Source organism: Lagopus muta, chromosome 5 (genome assembly GCF_023343835.1).
Source record: "Lagopus muta isolate bLagMut1 chromosome 5, bLagMut1 primary, whole genome shotgun sequence".
NCBI lineage: Eukaryota > Metazoa > Chordata > Aves > Galliformes > Phasianidae > Lagopus > Lagopus muta.
The window spans coordinates 65,689,985-65,710,537 of NC_064437.1; the positions used below are offsets into that span (position 1 = coordinate 65,689,985).

General features: G+C 41.7%; 1 protein-coding gene across 7 annotated transcripts in view; it reads left to right on the forward strand.

Moving 5' to 3' along the window:
• Window positions 1–20,553, forward strand: part of INPP5A (inositol polyphosphate-5-phosphatase A) — a 210,061-nt gene that overhangs the window by 175,098 nt on the left and 14,410 nt on the right. For all 7 annotated transcript variants that reach the window (XM_048944013.1, XM_048944017.1, XM_048944018.1 and 4 more), the window contains one exon: window positions 13,050–13,123. In XM_048944013.1, coding sequence (XP_048799970.1) covers window positions 13,050–13,123 — 74 coding nt within the window. The remainder of the gene's footprint in view (window positions 1–13,049; window positions 13,124–20,553) is intronic.

A 20,553-nucleotide genomic window follows, 5' to 3' on the forward strand; every position in this document is an offset into this window, starting at 1 on the left:
TGGCACTCTGCTTGTGCAAACTGTCCCACCTTCACTGATTCAAGAATTAAGCTCTTTTTTTCATATCTAGGTCTGCCTAGATATGAAAAATGCCTGTGCAGAAAGTAGTGGCGTTCACACGTTGAATATTCTGAGCTACTCCAGAAGGGCAGGCCATACAAAACAAGCAAAACCTTCAGACAACTCAGTGTTTTGTGGAGACTGTGTGTGTCAAAGCAATTTGTGCTGGCTGACAGGTTAGCCAAGCTTCCCAATCCTTTCCTAGGGTGCTTGAATTTTATCTTCCTTCCACACATCAAAATGAAAGAAGACACAAGATTAGGCTTTTGTGTCTCAGCTCCATGGAGGGTTCCCCACTTCTGGTGTATGCCAGCCTGTACCAGTTCACAATGTGCACGCTGACACAGTGTGTTGCTGTGTTTTGTGTAGGAAAGGGATGTACGCAGCACTCTTGGCTCTCCCTTCTCTCTCTTCTTCTACCTGCAATGTATCTTTTTGCTGCTCATAGAGAAGCAGGTTGTTCGAAGGGCTGTCTGCAGAGATACAGGGCAAGGAAGACAGCTGAAGCCCTTTTACTCACCCTCTCTGATTGAAAGTTGACTTACGCCTAGATGGTTAATCCCATATGAAAATCTAAGATCTCACTCATTTCTTGGAGTCAGAGCAGTTGGATAAGACTGACTCGTTAAGAAAATGGTGTTCCTTATTTAAGCACTTGTTGGCATCCATCCTACTTATTGGGACTGCTGTCCCCACCTAAGGCCCATCTTTCAGCTGTGGCATATAATCACCACAGAAGATATCTGTATAGGCAGGACATCTTAAAAACACAGTTACTGTGAGAAAACTTTGTTGGTTTCTTTCCCTCTCTCTTTTTTTTTCTTGTAGTTTTAGAACTACTAGAAAACTACTACTGTAGTTTTAGAACTATTAGAAGGTGAAAACATCATTGGGAAATACGTAGCAATTGGGTTTTTTAGTGACAAAGTAGCTTTTAATACAAAGTAACACTAATCCATAAACCATAGATAAATATATATTTTTCTCTGTATTTTTTACTATTATTATCTTTTAGCTTTCTTTAAATAATTCAAAATGTTTGTAATTTTGGTTTTGTTTTTTTTTTTTTACCCAGTACATTTTTGAAGCTGAGCAGAACTGTTCGTGTTGCTGCCATTTGCCATATCCTCAGTGGCATTTCAGATGATTGCTGGTTGGCTTTACATACGTGAACGCAGTGTGGAAAGGCATAAGCAGAATCCCACTTAAGCACATTCCCTTTCTAAATCAGCAGTCATTTCATTTGTGCATCAAGAAGGGGGAAATCTTCCAGATCAAACATGGAAGGAAAAGATAAACGATATAATGAGCCATTGGAGATAATCTAATCTTCATGGTCTAGTTAAACACACAGCACCATGATCACTAAAAACAAACTACCTATCTAAAAGGATAAATGTCTCTGTGCCGAATTCAACCCAAAAAATCCATCGCATCCTTCATCAACCGCCGGTCTTGTACCAGCCTGACAGAAATTTAATTCAAGCTGGCTCCTGAAAATAATTATTGTATTTTAAGAGTAGTAATCATTGGTCGGGACATGATTGAATGTGTCCATGCCTATTGACTTTTTCTATGATTTATAGCTTTGTTTAGTCGATATTCCCATCGAAATTGTATAATTAATTATAAGTGGGGCTGTCAGGTCTGCAGGATGGAGTGCCCTGATGAGTATTTGGGAAGATTAAATTTTCCTTAGCTGTACCAATGCAAGGCTTGGGAATTTTCACAGCACTGTGGCTGTTGGATAAAGATGTTTTCTGTGTGTTTAGCAACTGCTTTAGCTCAAAACCCATTGATTTTTCTGATTTTTTTTTTTATTTTTTCTATCAGTGTGGTGTCTCTTCAGTAACTGTGGAATGTTTAGAGATGTGACAAGAGCTGGCAAATATTTATTATCAACAGGCTACTTCATCATTGTCCTTACACAGTTATTCCTTCTTTTTTACATTGTAATCGACAAAAAGAATCTTAAGTTGTATTTACGAAAATGAATATTTTTATGAAAAATCTGGTATAGATACAAATTATCTGTTCAACAGAAATTCCGTTCGAAACTCATGCAGTCATCTATGAGGTCTGATTTTTCCAGACATATCTGTAGCTTATTCCAAAGTTATCTTAGCGAATATTTGTATTCATTACCTCAAAGCACAGTGACCATTCTGTATCATTTTATTTCAGAAAAGAACGCCCATGAGTTGTGGGCAAAGAAATTAGTCTTAGCTGACCTGGCCTGATGGCTTATCCCTTTCAAGAGGCAGCAGATCCCAGCTGGGAGCAGTGCCCACATCCATGCCACACCTTTTCTGTGCTCACATTCCTCACCCCCGAGGAGCACGAGGAGCTCCCACACATGAGAGGACGTGGGGAATGCCTTTCTGCATAGACATCCCGAGTGGTTCTGCAGGGCATTTCGCTATCTCTGGCCTTATGCTAACCCACCAGAATGTCGCTCACTTAAAACTTGAGTGTAGTTTTGATTTGTCAGCTCTGAAGTGAATGAAGTTGTCATATTGATGGTTCCAGGAAAGTAGCAACATGCAGGGAATTCTCAAATAAATCTACACTATTATCTTTTTTTTTTTTCAAATTCCTTAATTATTGATTATAAATCAAGCTATAGCTATTTTTTTTTCTTTTGTTTTCAAAAAATCTTGTACTTGGGCATTACCTATTAATTTCAAAATATTCTAAAGAAAATCAAGGCAGGAGTAATCAAAAAAGAATGATAGTTGTGTTGTTGTTATTACAGAAGAACCGTGAGCTCTAATACAGGTCAGGGGGTGACCGACTGGAGAAGGGCTTTGTGGGGAAGGCACTGGGTGTTTTGGTGGGCGACTGGTTGGCATGAGCCAGCAGTGTGCCCTTGTGGCCAAGAAGGCCAATGGGATCCTGGGGTGGGCTAAAAAGAATGTTGCCAATAGGTTAAGAGAAGCAATCCTTCTCTACTCTGCCCTGGTGAGGCCACATTTAGAATGCTGTGTCCAGTTCTGAGCTCCCCAGTTCAAAAAAGACAGGGATCTCCTAGAAGCAGACCAGCGGAGGGGCCACAAAGATGGTGAAGGGCCTGGAGCATCTCCCATATTTGGAAAGTCTGAGTAACCTTGGTCTGTTCAGCCTGGGGATAAGAAGACTGAGGGGCAGTCTGAAAAATGTTTATGAATATCTAAAGATGGGAGGCAGTTGGATGGGGCCAGGCTCTTATCGGCGGTGTGCAGCGACAGGACGAGGAGCAGTGGCCTAAAACTTGAACATAGGAAGTTCTGTACAAACATGTGGAAGAACTTCTTTATGGTAAGGGTGACAGAGCACTGAAACAGATTGCCCAGAGAGCTTGTAGAGTCTCTTTGTATGGAGATATTTAGGACCTGGCTCGATGCCTACCTATGTGGCCTGTTGTGGTGTATCTGCTTTGGCAGGGAGTTGTACTCGTGATTTCTTGAGGTCCCTTCCATCCACTGCAATTCTGTGATTCTGTGAGTTGAATGCTGTATCTTCAGTAGTCAGTTAAATAAATACTGAGTGAGAGCTTAAAACCTCTTAATGGCTGCAGGAGAATGATTAAATCATTAGGAATCATTTTATAATCTTTAACCACAATCAGAAATGAGAATGAAATATACATTCATATGTTTCATATTAAACATATTACAGAATCAATCTAGATGGAAACTAACATATTTTCCTTGAGATTTTGATCATTACCAACAGTGAAAGTGATCAATTAATTTATTTTCTCAAGAGTTGGACCAGCTGTTATTTCTACTAAAGTCACAATCTGCTTGTCTGATGATGTTCATGGAACCTGGTGATTAATTACGTAACTGTGCTTACACTGATATTCCTGCTTCCTTCTTGCTCCTGGGCCGGTGGCCCGTTCTCTGCTGATGGCTTCATCTCTGACAGGGATGCCTGCCTTAGCAGTCCTTTGTGCCGGCTGCTTCCCTGCCTCTGCTGCCTGGAGGTGCAAGAAGTTAGTCTGAAGCTGCCCATGGTTCTGTATCTCCTGAGTAGTTAGGTAGGTCAGGGGACACTGTTGTTCTTATCAATATTAATTCCATAACAGATTAGAATCGTAGAATCATAGATTCAGGATAATTGTGCAGGAAAGCGCAGTGATCTGCAGACTACATATATGGAAGTGGTTTCATTTCTTACCTTATTTGTTGTTATGATGAAAAAAAAAAAGCAAAAAAAAAAAAAAAGCAAAGGGTTTCATGTTGTTATTGTTGGACAGATATCCTTCAGTAATCCTGCAGAGTAAATTTCTGTGATGAGTACATCTTTATTCAATGTCTGTGTTCTGAACATAATCAGTCTTTGAGGATAGATCCCTTTTGTTCTGTGTGTCTATTTGGTTTTGACTATACGATACAATATAGGAAGAAAATTGCAACGTGCTATAAAAATGGATTGAGTTATAAAGGTCTTGTTCTCCCTATGCCAAGTAATGATTTAAAGTGATCTGTTATTATGCTAATTAGCTTAGGGGTGTATTTTGCAAACGTTTGAGGCAAACATACTTTTAGATGATGAGTAATTTCTTTGTGTTTTTTATTTTAATGTTCTTGAGAGATCTGAAAGGATATGGGCATTGAGAACAAAAGGTTAGTCCATGAGGGACCTTTATTAAGCTTTTTGTGAGAATATGTGTGCTCGTGAAGGTTAAGGATCTGGCATCACTGAAAATGTATTAATCAGCAGACAAGATATAGCACAATGCACTCTTCCCAATGGCCTTGGCTCTGACCCTTTTAAAGATAATGGGAATACTGTCCACTAAGAACTAGATTAGGACGATCAAGTGCATTTCATCAGGGTTTGACTTGAACCATGATCCCAGAGGTGAAAAGGCAGAGGTTTATCCACTGAGCCAACCAGCCCCTGTCCAGATAAAATCCTGAATATGATGTATAAGGGCAAATTAGGATAAAGGAAGGAAATTGATTGCTTAGGATAGTTGTTCCCTAGGTCTGATCATAAAGAAATCCTATGCGTCCTGAGACTGTGTCTTTTAGTTAAGTCATCTGAGATGCCTGATTTTCATAAAAATAATGCTCTCCTCCTGTAGTCAAAAAATAGTATTCCCATGCTTGTAATTGCATTTACTCAAGGTAGTGCTTAGTTGATGCACAAATTGGATACACCGCAGAGGCGGAATGGCATCCGTAAATTCTTCTTACTAACAAACATACATGTAAATGCAGACTACACACACAAGTCAGACTGGATGTGCTGGCTTTACTGGCTAGGGGAACCCACCACCTAACCTGGTCATGACCAGTGTCTGAACTCAGACAGAGCTTCTAAAGGAAGAAGCACCTGTGCAGACCGTGGTCTGTGGGAAGTGTTTGGACCTTTCTTCTGGAGCAGAGGTGAGTGGCAAACTCACCTGTGTTCGATGTGCTCAGGTGGAGGACCTCCTACAACAGTTGACTGACCTGCAGAACACAGTCAAAAAGCTGTGTGCTATCAGGGAAGCAGAGATAGAGGGAGTCAGCTAGACTTACTTGCAGCCTGCATTGAATCCACAGACCGGGGCCAAACATCCCCAAACTCCCCCACTGGCATATCCAGTTGGAGGGGAAAGAAACAGTGATGAGAAATGGTAAATTGCCAGGAGAAAGACTAACAAGAGGAAAAAGTCTGTCTCAAAGCCTGAGGTGACTCAGGTTGGTGAAGGTGACATTGTAGTGGGGATCTGCTATAGGCTGCCTGATCAAGAAGACCAAGTGGACCAGACCCTTTACAAACAGATAGGAGCAGCTTCACATTTACCAAACATGGTTCTCATGGGGGACTTCAACCACCCCGGTACCTATTGGAGAGACAACATAGCAGTGCACCAGAAGTCGGAGAGGTTCCTGGAATGTGTTGGTGATAACTTTCTCTTCCAAGTAGTAATGAAACTCATGAGGAAAAGGTGCTGTGCTGGACCTTGTCCTCACGAATGAGGAGGACCTGGTGAGTAATGTGAAGCTCAAGGGCAGCCTTGGCTGCAGTGACCACAGAATGACGGAGTTCAAAATCCTTAGGGTGTCAGAGAGGGTGTGCAGCAGGCTTGCTATTCTGGATTTCAGGAGAGCAGACTTTGAACTCTTGAGAGAGCTGCTTGGCAGGGTGACATGGGAGAAAGCCTTGGGGGAAAGAGGGGCTGGAGAAAGCTGGTTGGTATTCAAGAACCATCTCCTTTGAGCCCAGAAGCAGTGCATCCTGGTAAAAAAGAAGGCAGGCAAGAATGCCAGGAGTCCTCTGTGGATCAGCAAGGAGCTCCTGGACTTACTTAAGCTTGAAAAGAGAGTCTATAGGGAGTGGAGGCAGGAACAGGTTACCTGGGAGGATGGTAAAGAAGTTGCCTGAGCAGCCAGGGATTGGATTAGAGAAGATAAAACCCAGACAGAATTAAATCTAGACAGGGTCATAAAGGGGAATGAGAAGAAATTCTACTGGTATATCAGTGATAAAAAGGTTAGGGAGGGTGTGGGCCCTCTCCAGAAGGAAGCTGAAGACCTGGTCATGAGGGATACAGAGAAAGCTGAGGTGCTCAGTTACTTCTTCGCCTTGGTGTTCACTGACGGGGGCTCTAGCCACACCACCCAATTTGCAGAAAGCAATGGTGAGAACTTGGAGAAAGTAGATTGCCTGCTGCAAGTTAAGATCAGCTTTGAGACCACCTAAAGAACCTGACAGTACACAAGTCATAGAATCATAGAATGGTTTGGGTTGGAAGGGACCCTGATGATCACCGAGTTCCAATCCCCCTGCCACAGGCAGGGACACCAACCTCCTCTTAAGTCCATGGGACCAATGAGATCCATCCATGGGTTCTGAGGGAACTGGCAGATGAGGTTGCCAAGCCACTATTCATCATATTTGGAATGTTATGGCAGTCAGCCAGTCAGTCTCACTTCTCTGCCTGGCAAGATCATGGAGCAGATCCACCTGAAGACCCTACTAAGGCAGATGGAAAATAAAGACTGGATGATTGATGGTAACCAACATGGCTTCACCAAGGGCAAGCCGTGCCTGATATGATGGAGTCATGGCCTTTTATGATGGAGTTACAGAGTCTGCAGGCAGCGAGCGACCACACAGAGCTTCATGTGCCAGGGCTTTTCCTCAGGGTGCAAAGGAGGCTCAGTGAGCAGTGTGTACACCACATACTGTGTGGGACAGGAGCCCCTGGGCTGTGGATGGCAGTACTGTCAACAGTAGAAGGCTCACAGGGTGAATGCTGCACAGTGAGTTTGCAGCCAGCCGTATGAAGTGCTGCAGCTTCTGAACCAGCTGGTTCCGTCTTTGCATGGACATAGCTGTAGTCTCCTCATTGAGAACCAATTGCCTGAATAACATGGTTCTGAATTAGTTTTGTTAAAACAACAAAAATATCCCCCAGTAAGACTTGGCCTCAGCTGCTTGTCTCTGATGGCAGTGGCAGGAGACTGCCCTTGAAGTTGGTTGTTTCAGCCCGAAGCCAGAGTGGTTAGACCCAGGGTCTCCACACAGGTGAGTTAGGAGAACGGAAGTATATCACTGGGGAGTTGAAGGCGTACATCATCAGAAAAGGTTGATGGCACTGTCCAGATCAGTGTCAATGCATGTGTCGGTCACAGGACCAGCAGGTCACTAAATGTCCTGCAGAGAGAGAAATACTGCATGGCATGGACTAATGGAACTGGTTGTTTCAGAGCCTTTTCCACTCACTGCAGCCCCACGTTCCAGGCACATCCCCTGGAGAGTGCAGTGCCCAGCCCAGCATTGAGCACCATGTGGAGAAGGCACTGCCAGGCCCTGCAGCTCCCCAGCAGTATAGGGCCAGTGCACAGCAGTGTGACAGCAGCCACCACTGCCAGACCCTGTGGGACCCTGATTTTAAGAGCAGCTTAAAGTCAGGCCAGAGCAGAGTTGTATGTAACGTTGTCTTAGGTGGGAGGGATCTGTATTTCCCAGATCCTTGTTTGTAAATCAGTCTATTGCTGAATCAGGCTCTAAATATTTTTCTCAACTGGAAAGCCAAATTAAGTTATTGCATTTCCAGAGTCTTTCAGAAGAAGAGGGCTCTGTACAAGACTGGTGATGGAGTTCACAGTGACTTGTGCCCATATATTTTAATTCTCTGAGGCCATTTCTGTATGCTCATCTCCTTTTCTTGGTCTAAAACTTCATTTTCCTTTCACAGCTGTGAATTCTCTGGTGAGCCCTGCAGATGGGTTTGATAAATGCTGCTAATGTCACCTTCTGATCTAACAACGCTCTGACTTTGGTCTGTAGGTCTTGATGAGTAATTGCTATTGTTCTACTCCAATGACTGAATTAAGATGCCCTGCCTTAAAGGGTTCATACTTGTGTGGTTTTAGCCAAGGTGGCCCACTGCAGTGCACCGATGGACGTTGACCTTTCCTGAGTGCTGTGTTGTTTTAAATTGAAGCAAGCAAAATTACTTAGATTTCTACACCGGCTAAAGTCCGCTGTAATCCTTTGGTTATTGTAGAGCAGAATAATATCCAAATTTAGTGTTGCAGATAAATGTTATCTTCAGCTAAAACTCACGCTGCTTCCCACACACAGCCCCAGCAATTAGGGCCCAAGACTGTGGGCTCCAGGAAGTAAGTGAATGTTCCATGATAGTGCTTGTTGACAAGAAGAAGGGAGGTAAAGAACAGAACTCTTCAGCAGTCTTTACAAGCAGACTAAAAACAGCACAGTGTTACACGCTGCAGCTGATACAGGCAACAGCTATAAGGGTTGCTAATTGTCCTCTACAAAATAGCAAATACTCTTCAGTGCAATTGCAGTCATTCGGTAATTCTGTGCAAAGAACTTCACTGATAGCAAGTCTAGCAAGTTATTTCCTATTTGAGTCAGCAGGAGCCTGCGTATAGAAGCTATCTGAAGGATTTGGCTTATGAAGCATATAGAACAGAAGTATATAACTTCAAACTGCAAAATCGCATCAATAAATTTAATCTGTTTTTTAAATAATATTCTGCCCTGCGATTTTTTTCTCAGTTGCAGACCAATGGGTGTGTTCTGTGTGCATTCATAATCCCACTGCAGGGCTGTATTCACCCAGGTCTCTGTCTCACAGAGTACAAGCTGTCAGTGGTCTTATTGCTCACATGTATGGATGGCATTCTCATTTGGGAAAGGCAATAGTCACTGCACATTGTAGACCAAGGACATTTGCATATGTAGCAGAAATGCAAAGTCATGGCCTGAAGCAGTGATGGAGCACCTGGTGGAAGGCAGGGCCAGCCCAGGGGAGCTCAGGTGCATGCTATGCTGCTGAGTGACTGGAAGGGCTGGAGCCAGGATCCACCCCTCCCTGCCAGACCTCATTTAAGGGCTGGCAGTGGAGGTCAGGGTATCTTACTGGAGGTCATTGCCAAACTGAGGTCTTCCAAAGGTAAGCAAGATTTCTTTCTCTGTTTCTGTGTCCTCAGCTGCTGCATTTGGGCTTTTGCTGCAGACAAAGACTTGTCACCCTGCTGTTATTGCTGTACTTTCCATTGCATTATAGCCTCACAACATAGTATCAGCAACTCAGTGCTTAAAGCAGCCCTTATGTGATCTTGTCGTACTCTATGTACAGGTACATTGGTGAAATTGCTCTTTTAGGAGGGGGAAAAAAAAGTCTTCTGAATTGTTTGTGACATATTTCTGGAATTAACTTCCAGCCACAGCTCTTCAAAATTTATGTGTAATTGCTCAAATTATCCCAGAATTTGCTTCTCAAAGATGATCTTGGAATGAGTAAATTAAATGGAACAATATATTGATTTTTGGCTTTAAACTGAATTTCTTTGTCATTTCTAAATCGTTTAGTGTGAACTGACATACTCCTGTTGCAGCAATAATATTCACAGTGCTGAGCAGTGTACAATATGTAAATAAGTGAGGTTTGTGCTGTAAATATCCATTAATAGAATATGCTTGGGGTAGTTTTTTAAAAGATGGTGGCATATGCTTCAAAAATAAAGATGCTGCCCTGTGAGATTCTGACTGCTTTTCAGTACCAGGTTGTGTATATTAATTTTCATAAATTATCTGTAGTGCTCAGGGGCTTCAACATCCATGTAGCTGCCGTAAAGCGAATGTAACGAGATGGTTCCTGTGTCAAGTCCCATTATTTCTCTTACTAGGTTGGGTTGGAAAGGAAAGTAGCTTCTGTAATTGTGATAAGACCTAGTTGTTGTTTTCACCAGTGATCTTTCATTTTGAGATCACGGACTTGAATGAGAACCAAGGTGCAAATACCAAAAAGTGATGGTCAGAGCATGCCCATCTACTGGAAAATGAACGTGAGTTTTCTCAAAATGCACAACTCAAATTTTTGTCACTTCTTGCCCTAGCTTCCCCCACAGTCTGTGGTGGTACCAGGTAAACAAAGAAGAACTCTTACATGATTTCTCGCTGTAGTATCCTGAACATGTGAGGAACTTGCCACTTCCCTTCATGAGAATAATCATGTGATCTGTGGGAACGTTTGTACACATGGTAACAGATATTATAACTTACCACTTAATATCTAGGACAGAATAAATGCTTTGTTGAAATTAAGTAATGATTCAAATATAGCAGGAAACAAAACATTGTTCAAATAGTTCACTCTGTTCAAAATACGTGTTGTTTTACACGTGAGGATGCACTGCCAACAAAGGACAGCTTTCCCTGTTCATGTGCTTCTGGGCACCCGGTTGGGTTTGGACACTCAGCTACGTCATCATGAGTTTTTGGCTTTGTCATTCCTGGTTCAGTTATTTCCTTTTACCTGGGAAAACTCGGGGGCCTGACAAATGCAGCACACAATATTGTCTTGTTCCTGTTACCTGTCCACTCTGTCACCAGTGTCAGCAGCTCGTCTGCATAGCACAGCACAACTAAACAAGTGACTACAGCAAATAAACGCATCAGAAGCTTCTGGATGGTGTGTGTGTGAACACTTAGTCCTCTGAATGCTGGCCTTCACTTAATTTGCAAATATAATCAGATCAAAAACGGTATGAATGTTTAAAGTTTTGAAAGTGTGAATTGGTATGAGAGGACAGTGCTTGTGTGTAACATCTTGGAATTCTCATGTCATTTATATGATCGCGTTCTATGAATCATTGTTCTTTTATTCAGTTCTTGCTGTTTTCACACTTCAGAAATAGCCTTCTTTTTCCTGGTGCTTCCACCTTCCTCTCTGATCATTTTATTTGGAAGGAGCAGGAAAAATGTATTTGTATTACTTCAGTAGCCACGTGCTTCAAGTAAGTTTTTAGTGGATGGTAGATTTTTGGTTTTTTTTTTTTTTTTCCTATGCCATGTTCATGTTGGGCAGATAATTAAACAAGTGGGGAGATGTAGAATAGAAAAAAGATATACATACAAGCTGGCTGTAAGAACAGGTGTTAATATGTAGTGGCTACACATCTATCTGTTCGGATTAAATAAAGGATTGCAATCGGGAAGCATGCATGAGGAATCATTTTTTCCTTAAATGTGTTGAGATTACATTGTAAAGAGATGGCTGAATCCCACCTTTTTGGGGTTGAACATGTTACTAGATAGACAGGTACATGAGATGCAGGTTTCCAGGTATTTTATAGTATTTATTCAAACTTTTCAATAGTTGCATTTGATAGGTGTCAAAACATGTCCAAATTAATTGCGGTTATTTGTATTCAAAGTCTTTGCCAGCATTCCATCTCAGGTCTTAGTGTCAGATGCAGTGAAATAGGGGAAGCTGCCCATTGTTTTGTACCCACATGCAGAAGTGTGTACGTAAAGCAATACAGCAACTAGAAATGGAAGAACACGGGTGGGCCATGGTGAGGTAGCTAATCAGCACTGCAGGTGGTTCAGGTAGCTGCCCTTCCCACAGATAATTAATGTGTACAAGTAGCTGCTAATTGCATGTTTCAGGAATGATTTATGAGGTGGCAGCGGGGAGAGAGGGACACAATCTAATTTCTTTGGGAACCTCTGCTATTCATACAACGGTATCAGCACAGCTGTGAGATGGGACGTGATTAATGAACAGTGGACAAACACACCCCTTCATACAGGATACTGTTTTGATGGCATGCTTGTCAAAATAGAAAGTGACACTTGGAACAACAGCCAGCAATGCTGCAGATTATGAGCTTTTTGTTTTTTGACTCTCATATTTGCTTGGACGTCAGACTTCACACCAGCCATGGTTCTGAAATAAGGTCGCTTGTGTTCATCAGAACAGTTAATGGTTTAGCACAGACTGTTATCATTGACTTGTGATGAGTGGGTTCGTGTTTATGAACAAAAGACTACAGATGTTTATTTTCTCTGTGGTCAAGGGAGAACAGATTTGGCAAGGATTAATATTTACGTGGGATATTAACTCTAGGCTTATGAACATGTCTGTTCAATATCTGCTTCCAGCTCTGCATCTTGCCTGCTTTCTGGGAGCGCATTTTACCTGTTGTCACATCTCCTTTTTTCTGCTATCTGATGTGCACCACCCAAAATTAGTGTACAAAAATGCTGCTTGTCTTTGCTCAGGAAGAGTGATTTGCACATCCTTGTGTTTGTTGTACCTTCTTATCTGAGCTAAAGATAATATAAAGTAACGTGATACTCCTGCTGGCATTTTTGTGGGCTGATTAGCATATCAGTTTGCTGTACGCTTTTAATGCTAGCCTGGTTTATCTCTGAAAAGATTGCTAATATATTTTTTTTCTAATTTGCCATCTTAACATGCTAAGTGCACGTATAAGACACTGATGTAAAGAGCCAGTGTTGTGCGTTTCGCTGGGATGGATGTTCTGTACGCTTTTCTCAATTAACTTTCTATATATCAGAACAGAATTCAGTGTTTTGCATTAAGTTTTGGAAACTGTTATCTGAGGAACACAGCTCAGGCTGTATAATCAATCTCTGTTTATGATGTTTTATATGATGTCATGTTTTTAAATTGCTTCAGTTCAATATTAAAGAGGGAATGCTGTTGTTTCTATCTTTTATAGCTTTTAGAATTCGACAGAGAGCTGTCAGTCTTTAAGGACAGATTGTATGAACTGGACATCTCATTTCCTCCCAGGTAAGATTCACATATAATCCATCTATTAAACTAGTGAGCTGGTGAAAGCGTAACTGTTAGCAGTATTGTAGGTGAAATGTGAGCCTTCCTGTACGTACTGTAGAAGTGATAATGATCTTCATTCCCTTTGTAAATGTATACATCTTCCAGCATCCCCTCAACTACTTCATAAGCAGTGCTCAATGGCTCATAGTTTGGATTGAACTGATACTGTGTTTTATAGCTGCTTTTAACATAGACCTTACTTGATTCTTTGCTACGAGAAGAGTAGCTACAAAAGCCAGATGGCCTGTTGAGGTACTTGATTGCAGCCACAGGAGTCTTTGCCACCACTGTTGACAACAGGATAGCTAGTGGTGCTCACTGGAAATAGAGTTGAAGGATTGGAGATGCATAGCTTACTGCCATTGCTCACGATGGGCTCCAGGAGTAGCAGGAAAGAAGGCAGGAGCTTAGATCCTGGTTTCGGTTTCAGTAAGCATGCTATAGAACTATAGAGACTACTAGGAGAATTTTGCTTTTTTGAGCATAGGTGTATGCATTTTAATCTGCTGCACACCCTTAAATGAATTTTAGCCATGAATACACACGTACTGCTATCAAACAAAACCAAGACTTCTGCAAATGGCAGTTCTCTTCATGGAAAACATTCGGGAAAATTGATGCATTTTAAAATATGTATAGCCCCTTTCTAAGTATGAAGATGTCAAATCTTCCAGTCATTTTTTAAGGGAAATAAATACTGTGTTCATGAAGAATGAAATAATTTACAAGGAATTGCTGCAGATGTAGATATATAAACTACTTTATATACTTTACATGTATTTGTATACAAAATATGATGTTCTTAAATATTTGTTTTGTTCTTCAGAAGCAGGCTGAAAGGTGTAATGTTTTGGCATATACCAGGAAAAAAAAAATTTGAAAAGCTTCTCTTTTTGTTATCATAATCTCATTATTTTTCACCAGCCAGCTGTGATACTGAATTATATTGATCCCATGGGACAGTGGGAGTATGCATGGAGAGGTTACCACTGCTCTAAATTGTTCTTATTGATTATGATAACAGAAGAGAGCAGTGTGTACATCGCTGACTATATTTCATTAGTTGTGTACTCGTTGGGGGTAAAAGGAAATGAGGAAAAAAAGACACGTTTTTTATCAGAAATATTTGACTGAATTTCACTAACCTCGTCTCTTTCTATAATGAAGATTAGTTGCTTCATTTTCATTGTCTATTTTAGAACAGTTTCACTAGTGGTGAGCAGTGAAGGAAACATATGATCTCAGTTCATATAAGTGAATGTACATCGCAAAGTCCAGCTGTCATTTCACTTGTAGGCAGCCCCAGATCAAACTTTCAGCCTCCAAGCACAAATAATGTGGCACTTGTAGGCAAACAGGCCAGGCAGGACTGAGAACATTCTTACTTGTGAAGTTCTGTGTTAGTTATGGGCTGCTTTTGCTGCTTCCTGACCTGTCTGAGGGGTGGGAGTGGTGTTTGGGTGTTTGGGGGTTTTTTTGCGAATTTATGGCTTTGCCAATGTTTGCTTTAGGTTTTCTTCCTCAGAATGAAAACAAAACAAAAAGTAGTGTGCAAGCAAAATGCAAATCCAGGCCAATCTCTCAGCCAAAATGAGGGTGAGGTTTGACAAAAATACGCTGTTGCATGAGTGATTTGTAGGTTCTTCAGGGCTTTCAGCCAATATGGTTTGCTGTTGTTCTGCTCTAGAGCACAAGTCAGAAATCTGGTGCGAGTCTTTGTATCTAAGTTGTACTTTTGAACTTTCTGTGAAATGATGGGAGCACTTGTCCAAACTCTAAACTGTTGAAAAGTTTCTTTTCACAAATACGTCCAAATCTCATTAGAGGTGTATTTTATTATTCAAGCAGCTGGGTTCCTTGCAAACTACGGCCAGACTGTGAACAGTGCAGTATTTTCCTTGTAGCTGCTAAGGGCCACGCAGCGTGAGCCTGTGGGCAAAGAAGTTGAGCCTTCCTCCCCATCACATCCTGTCAGAGCTGGGGCAGGGGAGCTCTCCATGAGCAGTGCAGGGTTACACCAGCACTCTGCTCAGTGCTCGCAGTGTCGTGGCAGCAAGGACAGGGCTCAGGTTCTGCGTAGGCCACAGCTCCTTCGTTTGGGTATTTGCACGTCCAGATCTGTGATCTCTGAGTACAGGCTAGGAGCCCAAGGAGGGGTGCAGCAAAATGCAGCAGAAGCTTGGGATTTATGAAGTTGAGCAAAAACTTACGAGATGAACTTATGAGATGAAAAATTCAGTTCTACCATTCTCTTTCTACTTTATATTTCTTTTTTAATCAATGGTTGTTTGTGTACACTGCATTTCTTAATACAGATATTAATTGTCTGAACTGTGGTATGTTTTGAGTGATCTAAGTTATAATCGCTGTTACAGTTAACAAATAAGCTGTACTGTTTTTAGGGTGGGTTCTGTTCTTCACACATTCCTCTCAAGAAGTGTGTTTGAGATTCAGTTACACTTCAGATAAATGGAAGATGTCGCATTGCTTTGGGTTGCAGCAGACGAAGTTATAAGCATAAACTGTTCTTTCGCTGGATTTTATCATGAGATGATATTGATGCGCTGCTGTTGTTGACCTGCTGTGGAGAGCTTTAGTCCTCCTGAGTCAGCAGTACTTTTACAGTCAACTTCAGCGGGGCCAAAACTTCAGCTTGAATGGTTTTCCTGGTTTTGTGTTCACTTCATTCCTAGAGCAGCATTACATGTGATCTGGATACCTCATGTATAAGCACAGCTAGGTACAAACGTGGTGTTTGTGCTGACCCCTGCTTTACCTTGTTTCCTTGCGTAATGCTGAGGGTGGCCTGGTGTCTTAGTTCTGATCTCCAGGCCGATGCTCGCTGAGGAGGACGCCAGTGTGTCCGCTGGTGGACAACCAGTCCCCTTTCTTCATAGGAGGGGTTTGTTTTGACTGAAAACTACCAGTTTTACAGCATAAAAATTAGTAAAATCTTAATGGAAATACTAAGAAAACTCCATTTCATGGTGCCAGGCATTATGGTGAATGCACAGGAGGGAATGCCTTTCTTGCAGAGGAATGCCTTGAGTTCACTTAGCTCTGACCAATGCTTGTGGTGAGAGCCCCAGGCTGTGAACCCAGTTCTGAGTTCTCACGCACTAGTCTTTGTTCCTGCTTTTTTTGGCAGCACCATCAGGCACTGAGTTGTACAGGGTTCTTTTACAGTGAATTCCTCTGCCCCTACTTCTAGGTTTCAGCTGAAGCCATGGCAGTTACGTAGGGATATCCTTAATTTCTTTCAAATGAAATCACAGCGCTTTGCTCTTTAAGTGAACCTTGGTATAAGCAAAGAGCACAGGGTGCACAGGGATGTGAGTGGGGTGCAGTGAGCCTGGTTTGGGCAGCAGGAACTGTTCTAGGGCCTTAGTGTGTTGGCAAACATTTTGTGTATTCCTACATGCTAGGGGAACAGCCCTTCCATGAGACTTTACAGGAATGCAGAGTACAAGTTAACCACTCTCTGTGGGATTTAGGGAAGATGTGCATTATTTACAGTGTGGAAAAAATGCCAATTGACTGTTATTATTAAATAGAAAACAACAAAAAAGCATACAACTTCTTTGGGAACCTAGAATAGTTTGGTTGTCAATTCTACTTTTTTTCCGGGTCCTTGTCACGCTAAAACAGCATTTCAGTATAAGCAGTAATAAAAATGTTGACTTATTCAGTAACTTTTCAAACAAAGCGGTAGTGAAATGAAGATATGTTGTAATACTCCTGTGATGTTTTGTTCCCCTCCATTGTACTGACAGTTGTTGAGTTTATTACACTCTGCAGAAGTAGTTTGCCTTTCCAAAGCTCCTTACCATCTCTTTACAGTTGAGTGTAAACTACATTCAGTACTCAGGGAGAGCACTGATCTCTTACTGCTCGTAAGGCAGAGAAAGCATCTCAAGAATCATTATTTACAGATCTTGGCCATAGAAGGAGGTCTTTCTGTATTTACATCTACTGTTAAATCATCCTTTTTAATAACAGCTTTTATAAACTTAATTTTTTATTATTACTTTCCTATTTTCTTTCCACTCACAGAGCTAATGGCTCCTGAAAATAAAATTCCAATGTTGTAATAAGTATCAAACAAAAAGTTGCTCTTTAACTCTGTAGAGAGAAGGGATCCTGTATTCTGAGTCTTGACTGTTCTTCAATAATTCTAGTTTTTTTTTTTTTTTAAGCTGACTTCTTGGCTTGTATCTAAGACCTAGTATAGATAATGCCTTAAAGAAGCTGAGATACCAAAAAGCTCTTGGCCTACATTGCTCTGTTTGCCAAGTCTGGTCAGCCACAGAGAGAAGAGCATTGTTTCACAGCTGCCCTTCACCATTTGGTGCTTAAAAGATGACTGAACCTCAGCTGATAGCCCTCTATGGCAAGCTTATGCAGTTCTTCCATGCTGGTTGGTGCCTTGAAGGAGGGCCTACTTTATTTTAACTGTCTGTGGGAGGGTGTGTTAGATTGACTGCTGTGGAAGACTGCATTGAAACACAGTGCAACTACATTAATACAAATCTAGATTTCAGACATTATTCACTGAAAGCCAGAACAGTCAGTTTTATATTTCGAAAAGCTGTATTTCAGGGGAACAGAAGTGTACAAGTGGAAATGGTGCTGTCACCCCATGGCCAGCCACCTGCCTGTAAGTGGAAGGAAGGACATAAGCTGTGCTCTTGGGGCATTTCACAGCAGTCACTGAGCGCATTTGAAAAACAATTCAAGGAGTGATGATGAGTGTTCACATGGCCGATGAGATGGAATGTGGATGAGGATTTTCAGAATTGCCATTCTTCTTTTTGATTATTTTTTTTTTAATAATCCACAGTTTGACTTTTTCTACACCTTTAAAAAGGTAGTTCACTTTGAAGTTTTCAAACTGCTAAAAAATACAGAAGTGGAATTTGTTGAATTTTACAGATACATCACTTTTTAACTATACAGTAACTTTGATAGTACATCTAGTGCATAATTCTAGCAATGCTTTTGAGGGGAATTATAATTAGAGTATATTATAATTCTAAACAAAATCTCTAGTTGCCCTATCAGTGCTATTAATGCAACACAACACCTTCCTGAAAGTTAATATGTAAGTGTGTCTTCACAGGGTCTTGGCAGACTGTGTTAGTGACCCTTAGTTCCAGGAGCCTTTTCCCCATCCGCTTTGTATGTGGGAAGGTTTCCAATGCAGCCTCCTATCAGTCATAGAATCACAAGGTTGGAAAGGACATGCAACTGTCCTGTCACCATTACTACTGCAAGCCACTGAACCATATCTCTTGGCACCTCATCCTGATGCCTCTTGAGCACAGCAGGTACGGTGACTCCACCAGTCACAACTGAAAACAGCATTTCTGCAGGTGTATTTGTGGAACTGAAAAATTTTCTTCTTCTGCAGTCCAAAATTAGTTTGGTTTCAGACTATATGGCTGTTTGTTATTTCTTTTTCCCACCCTGTGATGGTCAGGTCTCCTCAGGAACCCCCAGAACTAAACCCTGAGTGCAGCCCTTGCAGCATCTGCTCCACTTGCAAGGGTTTCAGTTACCTCTGATCTGTTCAGCTTGGCACTAGATAGCTAGGCTTTTTTTTTTTTGCATTCCGATTAAATTCTGAGTTCTTCTTAATTCTCCAAGTATAAGCAAACCATCCCGCGTAAGCCGTACATCACTTGTAAGAAGTGTGCTAGTGATGCAGTGAATGAAATTCTGAGGAAGAAGTCTTGAGCTGCAGGCTCAATGTGTGCTGAGGCCACTGTGCCCCAGGTCAGCAGCTCCTGTCCCAGGGATCCAGCACATTCCTGCATGTCACAGTCGCTATCACCAGAAACTGCCAGGGGAGCAGTGTCCAGCAGGGAAAGCAGCCACTCAGTTTGTTGTCTACCAGCAAAGAGATTGGCCTCTTCAAAGCTCATCCCTTTCATCGTTTCTCTGCCCTTGGAGTGAGAATAAGAACACTAACAAACCGCATTGCCTTTGGCCACAGCAGATCCTAATTCTGTCTTCCTGAAATCTGCCGAGAGCAAAAGTAAGCTGTGAAAGAAATCCCAGCTTAATAAAAATATCACAGGCTACGTTGCAAGTTTGTTATCTTTACACTGAACAGGGAGAGTCCTGCTAACACACACTCTTTCAGACAGTATCCCTCCATTCCTTTATTTTTGAGGCCTTTTCTTTATATGATGAATATTCATGTTTTATCTAATTGCCCTTTGTAATCTAATGCCTCTCATAGCAGCCTTAGCCATTGGGGATGAAATACAATGCAGAATTTTAAACTTGGTGAGGGCTGTCAGTCATAGGTGGAACAGCCTGGCCGTGAGCAAACAGCAAGCCCAGCATGAACCTGGAGGAGGGTTTGTAGTAGTCAGCAATCATTGCAGAAAGCAGTAGGTGTGAAAAAGAAAGAAACAACATCGTGGTCAGTCCGTATACAGGTGGGCAATTGTTAACTTTATCGCTGTTCTCCATTAATTATTATAATTATTCTTGTAGCTGTTGTATAGCGAAGATAGGAGCTGACTTTAGCAAGGGCTCACACCCACCTACAAGGTTTGCTTTCTGATAAGCCTGCATGCACAATACTCTTAAGTATTAATCATTCTCTTAAAGTGGCCTATTCCTGTTTGTTGTTGCATTAGGCTGTCATGTAATTTACTGGCTGGACATATGTTTGTGTCTTAGATACCCTCTTTGTGATGTTTTTCTGTAGCAGACACTCTGCATTGGCAATATCTTGGCTTTGTCACCTCTCACCAGGAGATAGGCTGAACCTCATCTGCTCTTGGAATTGTGTTTTTTCTGGAGTTTTCTTTGGCTCTTGTACTTAATTCTTCCAGGTTCCTGTTTAATCAATAATCTGTCTGTTTTCTATCCTTGCATCTTGTCCTGTGACCTTCCTTTTATTCTAGCAGGTGGCACAACTATATATGTTTTTCCTGGTCTAGTCTGACAGGAGAATGAGCTGGTCTGTTCAGCAGGAAGCAGAGCTATTCTTAAAGGCACCCACTTGTTCCTTCCCTTCAGAACAGAGTCCGAAGAACAGTTCTGCCTATTGTACTGAATCCTTTTGGTGCCTTCGTATGTATTCCAAATGTTGTCTTGTTGTGGGAAATGAGAAGGCAAGATCGTGGTTCAGATTCTGATGGACTCCTTTACTTTAGCACTGTCCTCTCCAGTTGCCTTGTATGTATTCAAAACATACAAGAAGACAACTGGGTACAGAACCTGTGTAGCAAACGGGATTCCCTTGCGTAGAACATGACCTGCTTCTGGGTCGTTTCCTTAGAGAAGGAAGCATTAGGCACCAGAATAGATGAACATCTGTTAAACTGGTGGATGGTTTTTGTGCTTGCTGTATTAGTTACTTTTTCTGC